Raw genomic sequence first — 18,970 nt, 5'->3', positions numbered from 1 at the left:
TCCTGTCTGTCTGTCCCTAACTGTCCCTCTCTCCCTCTCTCAATCTCAATCTCTTGCAAAAAAAAAAAAAAAAGATATATATAAAAGCCTTCTATTTTACAATAACATTAAGTTTCATCATTCTCCATAAACATTTTTCAATATAAAGGCTAGAAACTAGAGACTGTGGTAGGTTACTGAGAGGGTTGAGGGCTTAAATGAACATACATAAAGAAAAAAAGTAAAGTATCTAAAATAATAAATTGCGAAGAAATAAATCACCAAAAAGCATGTTTATTGGACTTTGACATTGGACAGGCTTATCTTCTACCACAAAACTCAACATATTATATTTTCCCTTTATCAAAAGCATGATGAGAAAATTGCATCACAAAGAATTAAGATTTGTGTTAGCTTTTAAATTCTTTTTAAATTCCATATTAAGGAAAACAAATCAAGATTGATAGATTTAGCAAGCATGATGAATCATAAACTTCCAATTTTTAGTAATTTACTAATAAAACCCAGAGCAGTTTACATATATCTTTCAGCTGTATACATTCAATGTGAGGGGTTATTTTTGCTAGTACTATGCCTTGTTGCAAAATAACATTACTCTTCATTTATCCCTGGCCTCTTGGTACTCAATGATTGTATTCTCATATTTATCAAATGAAAAACACCTTTTAGGTTTCAAACATTTTATAAAATCTTGTCTTCTGAGAATACTCATGAAAATTTTCATATATGAGTGAGTCCCATTTTAAGACTTCAGGTCAGAATCAAAATGGTAAAATAATGTGTATTTCACTAAACTTTAATTTAAAAAAAGAAAAAAATCTATGGACCTTAAATGATTCTTTGTTTTTATTAGCTCCAAACTGCCAACTTACATTATTCAGGCAATGCTATGGGGCTAGAACACTGTACTAGTAACAAGATGGTCCAGGCCTAATGTTTTGCCCATTAACTACCTCTGACACTTTGACAAAGCTACTAAATTTTTATAAAATAGGTATCTCTCAGAATAGTAATACAGATAAAATAAAATATATAAGATAACACGGAAAATATTGCAAATCATATCTGATAACTGACATATCCAAAATACACAGTGAACTTATAATGCAATAATAAAAAGACAATTCAGTTAAAAATGGGCAAATGATTGCCTGACTGGTGATGGCACATGGATAAAACATCAACCTGGAATGCTGAGGTCCCCAGATCATTTGCCATTTTTATAAACAGAAAAAAAGTTGATCAATAATAATTATACTGTAAAAAGCCATTAATTATACACTTAAATAAAGATTCTGAGGCACTTATCTCATAGTAGACTAAGCAGAATAAAATAAGCCCTGAGGTCACTGGCTTAAGCGCAGGCTCACCAGCTTGAGTGTGGGATCATCCACATGACCCCATGGTCACCGACTTGAGCAAGGGGTCACTGGCTCAGCTGGAGCTCCACCCCTGGTCAAGGCATGTAAGAGAAGCAATCAATGAACTAAAGTGCTGCAACTTCGAGTTGATACTTATCTCTCTTCCTTCCTGTCTGCTGTCTGTCCCTGTCTCTCTCACTTTAAAAAAAAAAAGTGAGATAACAACTAGTTCCTGGCATGGATGTGGAAAAATCAGAGCCCTTAAACACCAGTGGGATTGTAAAATGGTGCTTTGGAAAGTGATCTAGCAGTTCCTCAAAAAGTGAAACCATCTGACCTAACAACTATGATCCTAGGTATACAGCCAAGACAAATAAAAACATGTATCTTCCCACTACCAAGAAAAATTTGTAGGCCCTGGCAGGTTGGCTCAGTGGTAGAGCGTTGGCCTGGCGTACAGGAGTCCCGGGTTCGATTCCCAGCCAGGGCACACAGGAGAAGCGCCCATCTGCTTCTCCACTCCTCCCCCTCTCCTTCCTCTCTCTCTCTTTCCCTCCCGCAGCCGAGGCTCCATTGGAGAAAAGCAGGCCTGGGCGCTGAGGATGGCTCCATGGCCTCTGCCTCAGGCGCTAGAATGTCTCTGGTCGCAACAGAGCAATGCCTCAGATGGGCAGAGCATCGCCCCCTGGTGGGCATGCCAGGTGGATCTCGGTCAGGTGCATGCAGGAGTCAGTCTGACTGCCTCCCCGTTCCCAACTTCAGAAAAATACAAAAAATAAATAAAAAAGAAAAATTTGTACACAAATGCCCTGGTACCATTATTCATAACAGCCAAGAAGTGAAAACAATCCAAAAGTCCAACTGAAGGATGAATAAACAAAATGTGGCATACTCATACACTGAAATATTATTCAGACATTAAAAAGAGTGATGTACAGATACATGCTACCATGCTATAACATGACAGACAACATTAATAAACCTTAAAAACAGTATGCTAAGTTAAACAGTCCAGAATGGGCAAATCTACAGAAACAGGAAACAGACTAGTGGCTGGCTAACCGGAAGGGGGAACAACGTTTACAGCTAACGGGTACAAGGTCTGTTTACTGGTGATAAAAATGTTCTAAAATTAATTGTGGTGATGAGTGCATTAACTCTAGGAATATTCTAAAATCAACTGAGTTGTACACCTTAAATATGTGAATTGTAAGGCCTATAAAGTATATCTCAATAAAACTGTTACCAAAAAAATAAAATACATATAGCATACTCCAAGTAGGTATTGTGATTTTAAAATCACCAGGCTATCTCCAGGCCTAACATAGTAGAATTTTTCTATTACTATCTATAGGAGAATTGACCATAATGAGTCAGCTTTTTGATCAATTAATTTTACTGACTTATTCTAAGTTATAAATTAAATGGCTTATCATCAACCAATTTCTTACCAAATATTTTATTCTGCTTATCTACTATGAGATAAGTGCCTCAGAATCTTTATTTAAGTGGTATAATTAATGGCTTTTTACAGTATAATTATTATTGATCAACTTTTTTTCTGTTTATAAAAATGGCAAATGCTTAATGCAAAAAAAATAAATTGTGAACAGAAAGAAATTCACGAATAGAATAGAAGCAAATATCAGCATCAACTCACCACTATAACAAGAGTTAACAGTAATAAAGATACAGAGGACCTTAATATACATATTAACAAGCTTTAATAATGTGAGCCTTGTTTTCAAAACAGAAAATGCCACAAGCAAAATGCACTTCTCCCTCCCTGGAGCACGCCACACCTTTCTTCCTCTCAGGCATGCATCTCCTACTCTAAGCAGTCCCCAGGAAACTTGCAACTAGAGAACAATGGGCAGCTGCAGCTCCTCCCGGGCTAACCCCAATTGTGTCTCCAAAGCCCCCTTTTCTCTGACTTTCCAGTGGGCCAAAGCCCCCCCACAGGCTCTCCTGCTGCTTCTACCCTAAAGCCCTTCCTTGTTTCATTGTCCCCAGCTTTAAAAAACATACTCTACACATAAAATTTTTAAAATTTAATGCCACATGTTATTTTCTGCCCCTTCCACTTGACTATATAAGATAATTTCCCATGGAAATAAATTCTATTCTACAAAATGATTTTTCATAGCTGGAGAGGATTCTATAATTGGCATGTACTATACTAATTAACCAACATTATCATTAAATAAAATGTTTTCATTATACTGAAATGAATTCATGACATACATGTTAAACTCTGATTATTTCTTTAAAATATATTATTAAACAATGGAATTAAATTTTGGAGTATAAATATTTTTAAATCTTTTAATAAAGATTTCCAAACTGCCTTCCAGCATAAGAATTATACCAACTTGATTCGTACTTGCTTTGCCTGGTTCCCCACAATCATCATTACTAGCTAGATATTATCACTCTTTTTGTCTTTCTGAATCTGATAGGCAAAAGTATGCTATTTTATTTTAAAAACTATATTTATTGATAGGACAATAGTTTCAAATATTCACTGGCCACTTTATATTTTTCTTATTCACATTTTTTGCATATCTTTTTTTTAAGAGAGTAAATCTTTTTTTCCCCCTTGATTTGAGAGAGAAAGAAGAGAGAGAGGAAGGGAGAGGGAGAGAGGAAGGGATGAGAGAGAGAGAGGAAGGGAGAGAGAGAGAAAGAAGCATCAACTTAAAGTTATACTTAGTTGTTCCATTTAGTTGTGCACTCTCATTGACTGCTTCTTGCACATGCACTGATCAGTGATCAAACCTGCAACCTCAGTGCACCAGGAGAGCCTTTATCCACTGAACCACCCAGCCAGGGCTGCATATCTTTTCTACAATGGTTGACTGTATTGTTCATTCTTGAATAGGTGTAGAAACATTTAACAAGATTTATCTTTATTTATTAATGGCAAAGATATTATATACCAATTATGGTCAATATGTTCAATTCTATTGAATGGACAAGACAGTACACAAGTATGGTCGTCTACAGCCAACACATTAAAAGAATATCTGTAGGCAAAGATCCAACATACACAAAATATGGAGCAAACACATTTTTAAAAAGTAGATCCTAATTATTACGATTTACACTGTAAATTCATCAGACTGAAACATGACTATTTCTCCTGTAGTTGTCTTTTCATTTCTAATTGCCACAAACCAAGATATCCAACTATTAAAGTCAAACTGATCAATGAATCAAGTGATCCATTCATCTTTTATTTTTAAAAAAGTGAAAAAAATTACATACATTATAGGGTAAAGTAAATATAAGATTTTTAAAACTCTCATTAGTAATCATAAAGCCTCAAATTTCCAAATTTTTCATTATAAACATATACCTTGTGAATCCTTCGAATTACGACAGATGCAAAAAACCGTAATGTAATCCTCAATTCATCAACAAAGGACTCATCATCTGTTACATCCCTTCAATGAGGAGAAAAACAAGCATTTAGCAGTTCAGAGAAATACAGAGCTTTACTTTACAGAAACCAAGGAAAATCTATAGCTTCCTGTTTTTTTCCATTGACTTACATTATTTTTCTTTTATTTCTTAACAAATAATGCATTACATTACAGAATAAAAGACAAACACAGGGCTTGGCCGGTGGCTTAGTGGATAGAGCATCAGCCAGGCATATGGACATCTTGCGTTTGATTCCTGGTCAGGGCACACAGGAGAAGCTACCATCTGCTTCTCTCCCTTTCCCTCTCCCCCATCTTTCCCTCTTCCCTTCCCAAAGCCAGTGGCTTGATATTGGTTCAAGCCGGGCCGTGGGCACTGAGATGGCTAGGTTGGTCCAAATGCATCAGCCTCAGGTACTAAAAATACTCGCACTTCCTCTGGCCAGAGGGGGCTGCCGGGTGGATCCCGGTTGTGGGGTACACACGGAAGTCTGCCTCACTATCGCCCTTCTTCTCACTTAAAAAAATAAATAAATATACAGAGAAGAAAATAAATATCTCCCCTAATTCTAGTACCAAGACAATCACTACTAACCAAACTACAATAGATATTTCACTGTAGACATCCATATGTACTTAGGCATATTTTTTGTAGTAGTATTTTTACAATACCAAGATCATTTTCGAAGCATCATCAAAGAAATTTGTAACAAACAAAATAAGGAATACTTATGGAGAAGCAATAGAATTAAATTTATATATAATTTTGCCCTGGCTGGTTGGCTCAGCGGTAGAGCGTCGGCCTAGCGTGCGGAGGACCCGGGTTCGATTCCCGGCCAGGGCACATAGGAGAAGCGCCCATTTGCTTCTCCACCCCTCCGCCGCGCTTTCCTCTCTGTCTCTCTCTTCCCCTCCCGCAGCCAAAGCTCCATTGGAGCAAAGATGGCCCGGGCGCTGGGCATGGCTCTGTGGCCTCTGCCTCAGGCGCTAGAGTGGTTCTGGTCGCAATATGGCGACGCCCAGGATGGGCAGAGCATCGACCCCTGGGGGGCAGAGCACCGCCCCTGGTGGGTGTGCCGGGTGGATCCCGGTCGGGCGCATGCGGGAGTCTGTCTGACTGTCTCTCCCTGTTTCCAGCTTCAGAAAAATGAAAAAGAAAAAAAAAAAAAAAAAAAAAAAAAAAAATTTATATATAATTTTAAATTAGTTTAAAAAATATAAAGACTAATAATAATAAACTAATTCCAAATTTAAAAATTAAATGTTTTATTTGAAAAGAAGAAACTGAAATTCACACTTTTTTTTTCCTGAAGTGAGAAGCAGGGAGGCAGAGAGACAGAATTCCGCATGCACACGACTGGGATCCACCCAGCATGCCCACTAGGGGGCGATTCTCCATTGCAACTGGAGCCATTCTAGCGCCTAAGGCGGAGGCCACAGAGCCATCCTCAGAGCCCGGGCCAATTTTGCTCCAATGGAGCCTTGGCTACGGAAAGGAAAGAGAGAGCTAGAGAAGAGAAAGGAGAGGGAAGGGTGGAGAAGCAGATGGGCGCTTCTCCTATATGCCCTGGCTGGGAATCAAACCCAGGACTTCCACACACTAGGCTGACACTCTACCACTGAGCCAACCGGCCAGGGCCTGAAATTCAAACATTTGTAAACAGAAATTTTTGACACCCTTCTTCTGAGGAGCTATTTTTCATTTTCCTTAAATCTTTAAGTCCCTAGAAATATTAAGATATTTCCCTAACCAAAGAAAGAAAGAAGAGTATGTATAGTGGTGATACCCTGAACTTGAAGATGGCGCTGTTAAGTCACTCGGTACATAAGGAAGAAATTTTTACCAACCACACTTCCCACTTTTAACCTCAGGAAAGATAATATTACAGCATCAAGCTACACTAAGGAAAAAATACATACTTTAACGTTTAGAAATACAGGTAGATTTTATGTCTGAGGAACCATAACGCAGGGTGTGGGGGGGGGAGAAAGTCTTTATAACAGGAATTATTTTACAAAGAGCCTCTCACATTATCTTTACTTAAACGGCAAATATCCCATAGTTAAGACAGAATCCAACATAAAAAACTAATTTACATTGCTTTTCAGGAAAATATGACAAACTAAATATTAAATTTGTTTTAAAACACTATAATTCAACTACTAGCATTTTTTAATTAGGAAATTCAAAATATACTGTCAATATAAAATTTGCATAGACATCATTAAATATTACAAGTCACAGAGGTATAAGCGTTCAAATACTGTAAATAACTATATGATGCTTATGTAATAAAACAAGTATGTAAATTATATAACTTGAATTTATAATTTTTAAACTATATTTTTTTAGATCTAGCATTTTTCTATATTCTGTAAAGGATAGGGCATTTGTATATCCATAGCAAATACAAAAAAATAAAGTTACTTTGAAAAAAAACCTCTTACTATTCCAGGAGTCTCTTAAAATTATCTTTTAATTTAATGAAACATCGGAATGTCTTTGTCTTCTAAATGTACAATTATTTCAAATATAAAAAGTACATACAAAATAACAAATCATTCATTATATTTAGGAATCATAAAAAATTCTACAAATTACTTTTCTTTCAAAAAGCAGCGTAGGTCTTCTTCCACTTTCACTAAACTATTGATTGACTACATCAGTGGTTATTAACTGGGGCCAATTACTCCTCCCAGCTAACATTTAGCAATCTCTAAATATATTTCTGGGATCACAATTAGGAGAAAGAGGGGCTGCTACTATTATCTAGTGGGGAAATGCCAGGGGTACTGCTAACTATCCTTTAGTGCATAGTACAAAAACCCCACAACGAAGAACTTCTTGGCCTAAAATTTCTATTGTGCCAAAGTCGAGAAATCTTAGCCTACACTAAAACACATCATTAGCACATTTCACTTAATGGTTTCCACTATACCAAAGGAAAAAGGCTTTATAGAAAGTACATACCTGTACCACGGATAAACAAAGTTCTCCAACACTAATTCAAGAACCTGCATAAAAATTATGTTTTAAAAAAATTAATAACTAATTCTGGGAAAATAAAATACTACTAAGTAATATATATTATTGAGAACAAATTTTATTAACCCAAATATTAACATATTCATGACAAAATGCATATGTCAACCTTACATGGTAGTTGTGATGATCAAAGAGAACATATGAGAAAACATTTTGAAAACCATAAAACTCAATAAAAAAGAAAAATTACTATTAGAATCACATACACATTTCTAAATATTCCCATTAAAAAAAAAACTTTAAATTGCTCCTGCTTCGGAAGTGTCAACAAACAAAAGAAGTTCTATGGAAAGAAGGAAAATAATAAGCTAGTCTTTTGTATCCTTAACTCTCTCTGTATGTCAGTATTCCCAGAATAAAATGAAGAAAAAACTAGATAAGGCTTCACCTGACGGGTAGTGGTGGCACAGTGGATAGAGCATCAACCTGGGACACGAAGGACCCAGGTTCAAAACCCCAAGGTTGCCAGCTTGAGCGCAGGCTCACCAGCTTGAGCACGGGTCGCCAGCTTGGGCATGGTATCATAGACATGATCCCATGGTTGCTGGCTTGAGCTCAAAGGTCGCTGGCTTGAAGCCCAAGGTCACTGCTTTGAGTCCAAGGTCACTGAGCAATGGGTCACTGGCTGGGATGGAGCCCCCCAGTCAAGGTACGTATGAGAAGCAATCGGTAAACAACGTAAGTGATACAACTACGAGAGAGAGAGAGAGAGAGAGAGAGAGAGAGATGGGGTGGAGGGGGGGAAGCAGGAAGCATCAACTCATAGTAGTTGCTTCCCATATGTGCCTTGACTAGGCAAACACAGGGTTTTGAACCAGCAACCTTGGCATTCCAGGTTGACGCTTTATCCATTGCACCACCCCAGTTCAGTCTGTTTTAATTTTTAAAAGGACTTGTAGCAGTGGGTAGTGACTTTAAAAAGCAGAAGGAAGAGAATGAAACAGTGAATCTAATCTGACTATATTACCTATATACCTTCTCTGACAGCAGTAATAAAGCTTGTGGATTTTCTAAATGTTAAGGCAACAAGATTTGGATTTTTTTTACTACAAAAACTGAACAATAGTGATATCATCTGGGATGTAAACAGGGATAGGACACAGAGAAGAGATTAGAAACTTTACCATTAAACATCTGATCAAATCAAACCCTCAATATACCAGACCACAATATATCAAAGTAAGAAAAGTGGAGCTGCTCTGATTTTAAAGGGGCAGGAGGAAGCTGCACAACAGCAATTGTAACTATTTACTTCCTTTTCACCTTCCACTGAATCTTGTGAGTCACATCTGAAAACTCTAGTTACACTGTTGAAAGTCACTGGTTTCCATCATCAACTGAACTTCAGCATGACTCTTTAAGTCATTTGATGATCTTATTTCTAAATGGCCATATAAAAATTGGTAAGAACTAAGCCAGACCTGAGTTTGCAATTGAGTTCTGCTACCAACTAGCTATAAAACTTGAGAAAATTATTTTAAATCTCTAAACCCCAGTAATGGTAAAATCATGTATAACAGCACCTACCTCATAAATTGTGTGATTACATGAAATAATGCAAGTACAGTGATTAGCATAGTGCCTAATATATAGTAAGTGATCAACATATATTAGCTACTAGAATATTGTCTCGGCCCTGGCCGGTTGGCTCAGCGGTAGAGCATCGGCCTGGCGTGGGGGGGACCCGGGTTCGATTCCCGGCCAGGGCACATAGGAGAAGCGCCCATTTGCTTCTCCATCCCCCTCCCCTCCTTCCTCTCTGTCTCTCTCTTCCCCTCCCGCAGCCAAGGCTCCATTGGAGCAAAGACGGCCCGGGCGCTGGGGATGGCTCCTTGGCCTCTACCCCAGGCGCTAGAGAGGCTCTGGTCGCGGCAGAGCGACACCCGGGAGGGGCAGAGCATCGCCCCCTGGTGGGCAGAGCGTCGCCCCTGGTGGGCGTGCCGGGTGGATCCCGGTCGGGCGCATGCGGGAGTCTGTCTGACTGTCTCTCCCCGTTTCCAGCTTCAGAAAAATACAAAAAAATAATAATAATAATAATAATATTGTCTCTTCATTGTTCACAACCTACTTCACATTTTACCCTCCAGCTTACTGAACATTACACCTTATTTCAAAGCCTCTCTTGCCTTCCCGAAAGCTCTTCCCAAACCCTGAAATAACCTTTCCCACACTATCAGTCTGGCCAACTTCTAGTCATACTTCCAGACTTCCCCTCTCAACAATTCATGTACTTCTTCCTCTGCACTGATGACAGACCTCATATATTTGTTCCATTATTCCCTGTATTACATTATATTATTAGACCTCTGTTTATATGTCTAACTCTCCTTCTAGACTGAAGTTCCTACAAGAAAGGAACCATACCTTATTTCTCTTTTTATCCTTAGGCCCTATATAGCAAAATATCAAAAAGTGTTTTCAAAAAAAAAAAAAAAGTGTTTTCAGTTTGGAACTAATATTTATCAAACAGCAATAAATACTAAACACTAGGAGAAGAGCTATGCTAAGTTTCTTCTCTTTAAAGAAATAAATGAAGTGTTAAAAACACTAAAAATACTCTTGCTAGAGGTCTTGGTTTCAACAGACTTCAAGTCAGCACTCTCCAAGAGAAATGTTAAATCTTGTAATAACGCCTGACCAGGCAGTGGTACAGTAGATAGTGTGTCGGACTGGGATGCGGAGGACCCAGGTTCGAGACCCCGAGGTCGCCAGCTTGAGCGCCGACTAATCTGGTTTGAACAAAGCTCACCAGCTTGGACCCAAGGTCACTGGCTTGAGCAAGGGATTACTTGGTCTGCTGTAGCCCCACGGTCAAGGCACATGTGAGAAAGCAATCAATGAAAAACTAAGGTGTCCCAACGAAAGCTAATGATTGATGCTTCCCATCTCTCTCCATTCCTGTCTGTCTGTCCCTATCTATCCCTCTCTCTGTAAAAAAAAAAAAAAAAAAAAAATCTTGTAATAGCTATTTTTAACACAAAATAGATGAAATTAATGATATATTTTATTTAAACCAATATATCCAAAATACTATCATTTCAATGTTATGAATATTTAATAGTATATTTTACATCCTCTTTTCCTTACTAAGTCCTCAGAATCCAGAATATATTTTACATGTACAGTACATATCAATACATTTCAAGTGTTTATTAATAGCCACATGTGGCTAATCTTAAATCAGAGAATCCTGAGGATGAAAAAGACCTTATAATAGAAAATGTCAAGAACCATATGATTTTACTCTTATGTGGAATATAAAACTAAAGCAAATGAACAAATAAAAAACTCATAGACAAAGACAATAGTATGGTGGTTATCAGAAGGAAAGGGGAATGAGAGAGGTAGAAAAGGATAAAGAGTGTCAAATTGATGGTGACGAAATAAATTTGACTTTGGGTGGTGAAAACACAATGTAATATACAGGTGATCTATTATAAAATTGTATATCTGAAACCTATATAATTTTATTAACCTATGTCATCCAATAAATTTATTTTAAAAAAAACATAAAAGAAACAAAAAAGAAAAATGCCAGGAGTTTGGCATTTATACAGCATACTTTCAGCCACATAAGGACACAAACTGGGAAAAAGGATAATTAGGCAAGATTCAGATGTCTAACTCTATTTTCCAACTAATTACAATTCAATTTAATTCAACGCATATATATTAGCTACCAACAATGTTATATGGCCCTGCACTTAGCACTGAGAACAAATGAGACTCCAGTGCCTGCCTTCAAAGATTTGACTACTTCCTCAGTTCAATGGAGAAGACAAGTCTCTAAAAGAAACAACTAAAATACATAATATGTTACTAGAAAGGAACATATAAAATGTAAAGGGAACAAAGATAAGAAAACATGCTTTCTATTCCTACCTTATGCAGAAACAGTCTCCCTCCTTACAAGCATCCTATTCTCTGCCCCACCCTCACTGTCAAAAGTGGGGTCATAATTCAGTAAGAGATATATTTGCTCCCTGTGGCTCAGGTCCCGCCTTTTGAAATTACAATTGGTTATTTCTACTGCCCTATCATAAAAATGACTGTTTTTATAAGAGCTAAGCAATAATGGTAAAACAGTACTTTCTTTGGCTAAAATGTCCACTTAAATTAAACAAGATCCGTTGAGGAAACAACAGTGTCGGGCTTGCTCGCTTGTACTCTGCCTGATTAGCACGTATGCACAGGGCAGCGCCATAGCCTATGTAAGGCTAAGAGTGCTTTAACTCAGGGCGGATGGATTGCAGATTGCCTACCCGCCACTGTGAGGGGCCATGCTTTGCCATTTGTTCGCTTGGTGCCCTGAGAAGAGGTTTTCCCCTGCCAGTTTGCTCGTGCACCATTTGTGAGACTGTTAAACAGGAATGGCCCTCCGCTTTCTGGCTCTGCAGTTTCCCTGCCGTCTGCTGGAATCCAATGTAAACCTGCCTGGCCTCAGCCAACAGCATTACAGGATCCAAAAACATTTTTAGCTTATTACACAAGTCATATATTTCATAATAATCAACTACCTAGTCAAGAACCAATTAGGCAGCATATATTAAAATGCTCCATAGTTAAATTTTCCACAGGTATTTAAGAGTTTCTGCTTGAGTATATTTGGCAATGTTAATTAAATCAGTTACCTCTGAGAGAGATGCGTCAACCTTGGAAGAAATTTTCATGTCTAGCCATGGCTGGTAGTTTTCAAGTAGCAAGGAAGGCCTAACGAAAATCATACAATTAAATTGCTTGAAATCCAAAATGTAATTGAAAGAATCAACAAATCAAAAATGTTTAACTTACCTATGTCGTTTACATTTCACTTTACCACAAACAGCACAGCTACGACCTTGAGGAAATAATTCTTGAAGTTCTAACTGCTAAGAAAAATAAAAATTGGAGAAGGGGAGGGTGAACATTTTTCTTTACATATCGTCTTTACCAAGAATTAATCTTTCCAAAGCTTGTTAATCAATGTCTGAATTCAGAGGACTTTTTTTATTATTGTCTGCTTTAACACTAAAATCATTCTTTGTAATAAATACTACTAGCTAAACTAAACACATAACAGTGAAAAAACACCAGATGAAATGCTTTATATTTATAAAACCTAAGCCAAATTTCCAAGGTTACAATTCAAATCAAGCTTGACCTGCAGTGGCACAGTGAATAAAGCATCAAACTGTAATACTGAGGTCGCCAGTTCAAAACCCTGAGCTTGCCTGACCTGTGGTGGCGCAGTGGATAAAGCTTCGACCTGGAATGCTGAGGTCGCTGGTCCAAAACCCTGGGCTTGTCTGGTCAAGGCACATATGGGAGTTGATGCTTCCTGCTCCTCTCTTCTCTCTCTCTCTCTCTCTCCCTCTCTCTCTCTCTCTTTTTCTCTCTCTCCTCTCTAAAATGAATAAATAAAGTAAAAAAAAAACAAAAAAAAAACCCTGAGCTTGCCTGATCAAGTCACATATGGGAGTTGATGTTTCCTGCTCCTCCCATCCTTTCTCTTTCTATCTCTCTCTCCCCCCCTCCCTCCAAAATGAATAAATAAAATCTTTAAAAGAAAATTTAAGTCAAATGTTATGCTCACTCATATAAAAAATAAAAGTAAAAATAAATCTATATTTGAAAATAATACTTTACTACAAAAGTGTAAGAAAAAACTATTTTGTGTTTCTCCAATACCTTGAATTCAGTGAGGGAGAAGATAGAAGATAACTAGTAAGGTTACAGAGCACCACTTTCAGCCATGTCTCTTTTGAGTAGAAATACCAATACCACAAACCTAAGATGAGAGACTGCATCAAGCTGAAGAGTTATCAAGTGAGACTTCAAGATATCCCACTAAATCCTGATCTATACACTAGGGACTTTGCCTACCAGAGATAGATTCAATATACTATCATCTTTATCAAAATTCCGAAATACACATTATTTTGGTTAAGCAAACTGCCTAATTATTTTTTTTTTAATGTGTAGTTTACTGATTTTAGAGAAAGAGGAAGGGAGAGAACAATAAAGAAAGACAAGAACATCAATCCATTCCTGTATGTGCCCTGACTGGGGATTGAACCAGCAACCTCTGAGCTTTGGGATGATGCTCTAATAACTGAGCATCCAGCAAGGGCCTGCCTAATTACTTGTTTGTTTCTATGGAACAAATAGACATTTAGGAAATAAATGGGGTTAATTTAACCCAAAGTACCCTAACAGTGCCTGTGCCTCAGAATCACCTGAAAAGCATTTTTTTAACAAGTACTGATAACAAGATTATTATAAAACTGTTCGATCAAAATCTGTAAGTCCCAGGAATCTTTTTTTTTTTTTTTTTTGTATTTTTCTGAAGCTGGAAACGGGGAGAGACAGTCAGACAGACTCCCGCATGCGCCCGACCGGGATCCACCCGGCACGCCCACCAGGGGCGAAGCTCTGCCCACCAGGGGGCGATGCTCTGCCCCTCCGGGGCGTCGCTCTGCCACGACCAGAGCCACTCTAGCGCTTGGGGCAGAGGCCAAGGAGCCATCCCCAGCGCCCGGGCCATCTTTGCTCCAATGGAGCCTTGGCTGCGGGAGGGGAAGAGAGAGACAGAGGAAGGAGGGGGGGGGGGGTGGAGAAGCAAATGGGCGCTTCTCCTATGTGCCCTGGCCGGGAATTGAACCCGGGTCCCCCCCACGCCAGGCCGACGCTCTACCGCTGAGCCAACCGGCCAGGGCGGAATCTTTATTTTTAAAGATTCCCCAAGCAGATCTACTGTACAATCAACTTTGGGAACTTCTGTTGCAGTTTATTATTTTCATAGTTAATATGCACTTAGAGAACACTCTAAAATTGTGGATCCCAACTTTCTGCGAATTTTGTGTTTTCTCTTTATAACTCCTATTAGGAGACCTGTAGACCTTAAAAATATACACATGTAAATTTCACTTTGAAAATGTTTTAATGTCTTCTATCATTAAGTAGCAGATATATTCTTAAAAGTAATCACTGTTTTAACATGTTTTCAATATCAAACAGCATATCTTTTCAAAATAAGAATAAAATTTTACCTTGGGTTTGTATTTTATTGTGAAGAATATATTTGGTAAGAGAGAATCAGGTCCTAATGAGCAGTAGAACGTGACAACTCCAGCAACAAATGACCAGAAGATCATTAAAATATGAAGATACCTTAGAAATAAATGAAAATAATTATTAGAACCAAAAAAAATGTAACATTAAGTTCTTCCTTCACTGATTTAACAAGTATTTATTAAGCACCACTGTATCAGACTAAAGCAATTTCTCAAATTATGATTTTCTGTAATTAGCAACAGAATCACAGAATGCATACTATCAAAAGAACATTTCACTTAAAAGTATAAAGAAGTGAGCCCTGGCTGTATGGCTCAGTTGGTTAGAGCATCATTCTGAAGTACAGAGGTTGTTGGGTCAATCCCCAGTTTGGGCATATACAGGAACAGATGATGTTCCTGTCTTCTCCCCACCCCTTTCTCTCTCACTAAAATCAATAAAAAAAAAAAAAATTTTACAAAAAGTATAAAGAAGAATATTTTGTAAAGTATATAAATACCTAATCATTATGTTGTACAATTGAAACTTATGTATTGTCAACTATAATTAAAAAACAAGAGCATTGGCCTGGGATGCTGAGGCCCCAGGTTCAAAACCCCAAAGTCATTCAGCTTGATTGAGGGCTCATCAGCTTGAGCGTGGGATCATAGACATGACCCATGGTTGCTGCCTTGAGCTCAAAGGTCACTGGCTTGAAGCCCAAGGTCGCTGGCTTGAGTCCCAGATTGCTGCTGGCTTAAGCAAGGGATCACTGACTCAGCTGAAGCCACGGTCCCCGATCAAGACACATATATGAAAGCAACCAATGAACAATAAAGGTGCAGCAACTATGAACTGATGCCTCTCATCTCTCTCCCCTCCTGTCTGTCTGTCCCTTGCGCGCGCTCTCTCTCTCAAAAAATACAGTGGTACCTTGAGATACGAACTTAATTCATTCTGTAACCAAGCTCATAAGTCAGTCAACTTGTATATCAAACTGCCCATACTGGACCCGTGCACCAACTAGCGGCGGCTTCCATAATCTCGAACAAAAATACGGACGGAGTTGCAGCTTGTATCTTAAAAAAATTCGTATGTTGGTCTGTTCGTATCTGAAGGTACCACTGTAAATAAATAAAATGGGGAGAAGCCTAAAAAAATAAAGTATAAGGAAGTGTAAACTCTCAATATTTCATAGTTTGGTACCTAAGTTGTCATGTATAACTAGCCTATACTACATTCTTTCAGAATACCTTTTAATGATATTATAGTATTCATACCACCAAAAATCCTGATTATTTTTTTACTTTTTTAAAAAATTCTTTTACTGAAAATTTTACTGAGTGCCTATTTTATTCTATACAGAAGTAGGCTCTGGGACAGAGTAGGAAATAGGGGTGCCATGGTCTCCACTTGCATGAAGAACACTGTTAGGTAGATGTATCAGGTAAGTAAATGAGTACAATGCCGTGTGATCATGTGTTCTATACGTATTATGACAGAGAAGGTATACATGATATGGGAATATCTCAGGCAGAGTACACAGCTCAAATACGAAAGGACAGAAAATTTTTTCAGAGAAAGTAATGTTTATTAAAAAAAACTTAAGAGTAGGAGAAAAACAACATAAGTGAATAAAGAAATGAGAGACTAGAGGCAAGGTAGGGGACTTCAAACGACACAACTACATGGGCTAGGATCTGAGCAATTATAAGAAGTGGCTTTGAGATGAATTTTTTTAAAAAAACAAGCAGAAGCCAGATGTTATAATATCACATAAGTCATTTTAAGGTGTCTCCATACAGGCAGCCCTCATACTACACAGTTCTGCTAGGTACATATTTCAGTTACTACAATTTTATGAAACACCAGCCCCCAACAATACAGCTCAAATTCCAATTACCACATTATGTTTAACTGTGAGTTAACACAAAGTACAAACTTGGTGCCAGTTCCTCAGTCAACAGATCACTACATAGTGAGAAGAGAAGCCAGTCCACAGAGAACAGAAAAAGGGAAGTAAAGAAACACCCACTTGCCCTGGCCAGTTGGCTCAGTGGTAGAGCGTCGGCCTGGTGTGCAAGGGGTCCCGGGTTCGATTCCCAGCCAGGGCACACAGGAGAAGCGCCCATCTGCTTCTCCACCCCTCCCCCTCTCCTTCCTCTCTGTCTCTCTCTTCCCCTCCAGCAGCGAGGCTCCATTGGAGCAAAGATGGCCCGGGCGCTGGGGATGGCTCCTTGGCCTCTGCCCCAGGCACTAGAGTGGCTCTGGTCGCAACAGAGCAACACCCCGGAGGGGCAAGCATCGCCCCCTGGTGGGCGTGCTGGGTGGATCCCAGTCGAGCGCATGCGGGAGTCTGTCTGACTGTCTCTCCCCGTTTCCAGCTTTGGAAAAATACAAAAAAAAACAAAACAAAAAAAACCACCCACTGCACACCTATTACTAAATGCTCTCACTCAGCACTTAAACCATAAACTGAGTAACCACTCACTCAAAAAACAACCATGGCTTAATGTTGCCTGAAGAATAAAATACAAACTCCTTAAATCTTTTTTTAGTGAAAAAGAGAGCCAGAGGCAGAGGCAGAGACAGACAGGAAGGGAGAGAGATAAGAAGCATCAACTCATAATTGCTGCACTTTAGTTGTTCATTGACTGCTTCTCACACTACATTTGCTGGGGGGTCCAGCCCAGCCAGTGGCCCCTTGCGCAAGCCAGCAACTTTGCCAGCAACAGTGGAATCATGTCTGTGATCCCAAGCTCAAGCTGTCAACCCCACACTCAAGCTGGTGAGCCCACACTCAAGCCAGTGACCTCAGGGTTTCAAATCTGGGTCCTCAGTGTCCCAGGTTGATGCTCTATCCACTGTGCCACCACCTGGTCAGATAACTCCTTAAATATTTATGGTACCTTTCAATCTGGTCCCCAACTCACCTTTATACCCTATTCCTTCCCATTCCTTTATATAAAGCTTCATGCTAACCAAAACAGCATATTTGGCATCAAGATTAAAAAAAAAAAAGAAGCAGCAGCTATGGTAACCACCATACTGTTGTCCATGTCTATGAGGGGTTTTTTTTTCAAATTTTAAAGACTCTTTTATTTTTTTTTAATTTAGAAATTAAATTTAATGGGGTGACATTGGTCCATAGGAACACATAGATTTCAGGTATACATCTCCATAACAGGTGGACTATTCATTGCATTGTATGCCCATCATCCATATATTTATGCCTCGTTATTCCCCTCCCATCCTGTACTCCTCTCCCTTGTTTCTATAATTCATTTTTATCTAAGTCCATGAGTCTCATTTTTATATCCCACCTATGTGTGAAATCATCTAGTTCTTAGCTTTTTCTGATTTACTTATTTCACTCAGTATCACGTTCTCAAGGACCATCCATGTTGTCACAAATGGCAATCTATTATCATTTCTGATGGGTGAGTAGTATTCCACTGTATATATGTACCACATCTTTTTATCCAATCCTCTATCCAGGGACACTTTAGTTGTTTCCATGTCTTGGCCACCATGAATAATGCTGCGATGAACATGGTGATACATGTGCCTACTATTCATACAAATGTTTTTAAGTTTTTTGGGTAGATACCCAGTAGAGGGATTGCTGAGTAATATGGTAACTCTAGTCTTAATTTTTTGAGGAACTACCATACTGTTTTTCATAGTAGCTGTACCAGTTTACATTCCCACCAGCAGTGAAAAAGGATTCTTTTTCCTCTACAAACTTTCCAACACTTGTTATTATGTCTTGTTCATAAGAGCCATAGGGTGTGAGGTGGTATCTCACTGTAGTTTTGATTTGCATTTCTCTAATAGCTAGCAAAGATGAACATCTTTTCATATATCTGTTTGCTATTTGCATGTCTTCATGAGAGAAGTATCTGTTTGGGTCCTCTCCCCATTTTTTAATTGGACTGTTTGAACTGTTTGTTGTTGAACTTTATATATATATATGAGCTAAGATCACAGCTAACAACCAGCATCAAGTGCCACACTTAATGAACAAAACAGATTAAATGCTGTTGCCTTAAACTACAAAATCTGGGAATGGTTTGTTATGTGACAATATATAAACAAAACAGAAA

General features: G+C 38.5%; 1 protein-coding gene across 6 annotated transcripts in view; it reads right to left on the bottom strand.

Annotated features, from left to right (window-relative positions):
- SNX14 (sorting nexin 14) overlaps positions 1–18,970 on the bottom strand; it is a 96,497-nt gene that overhangs the window by 70,211 nt on the left and 7,316 nt on the right. For 4 of the 6 annotated variants that reach the window (XM_066358923.1, XM_066358922.1, XM_066358926.1 and 1 more), the window contains exons 2-6: positions 14,861–14,981; positions 12,624–12,700; positions 12,464–12,542; positions 7,758–7,801; positions 4,720–4,807 (exon numbers count right to left, since the gene is read on the bottom strand). In XM_066358923.1, the coding sequence (XP_066215020.1) occupies positions 4,720–4,807; positions 7,758–7,801; positions 12,464–12,542; positions 12,624–12,700; positions 14,861–14,981 (409 nt within the window). The remainder of the gene's footprint in view (positions 1–4,719; positions 4,808–7,757; positions 7,802–12,463; positions 12,543–12,623; positions 12,701–14,860; positions 14,982–18,970) is intronic. The other 2 variants (XM_066358924.1, XM_066358927.1) reach the window with 1 other exon arrangement.

This window comes from Saccopteryx leptura, chromosome 1 (genome assembly GCF_036850995.1).
Source record: "Saccopteryx leptura isolate mSacLep1 chromosome 1, mSacLep1_pri_phased_curated, whole genome shotgun sequence".
NCBI lineage: Eukaryota > Metazoa > Chordata > Mammalia > Chiroptera > Emballonuridae > Saccopteryx > Saccopteryx leptura.
The sequence above is the reverse complement of the archived record's forward strand: the minus strand, read 5'-3'. Positions and strand labels throughout refer to the sequence as shown.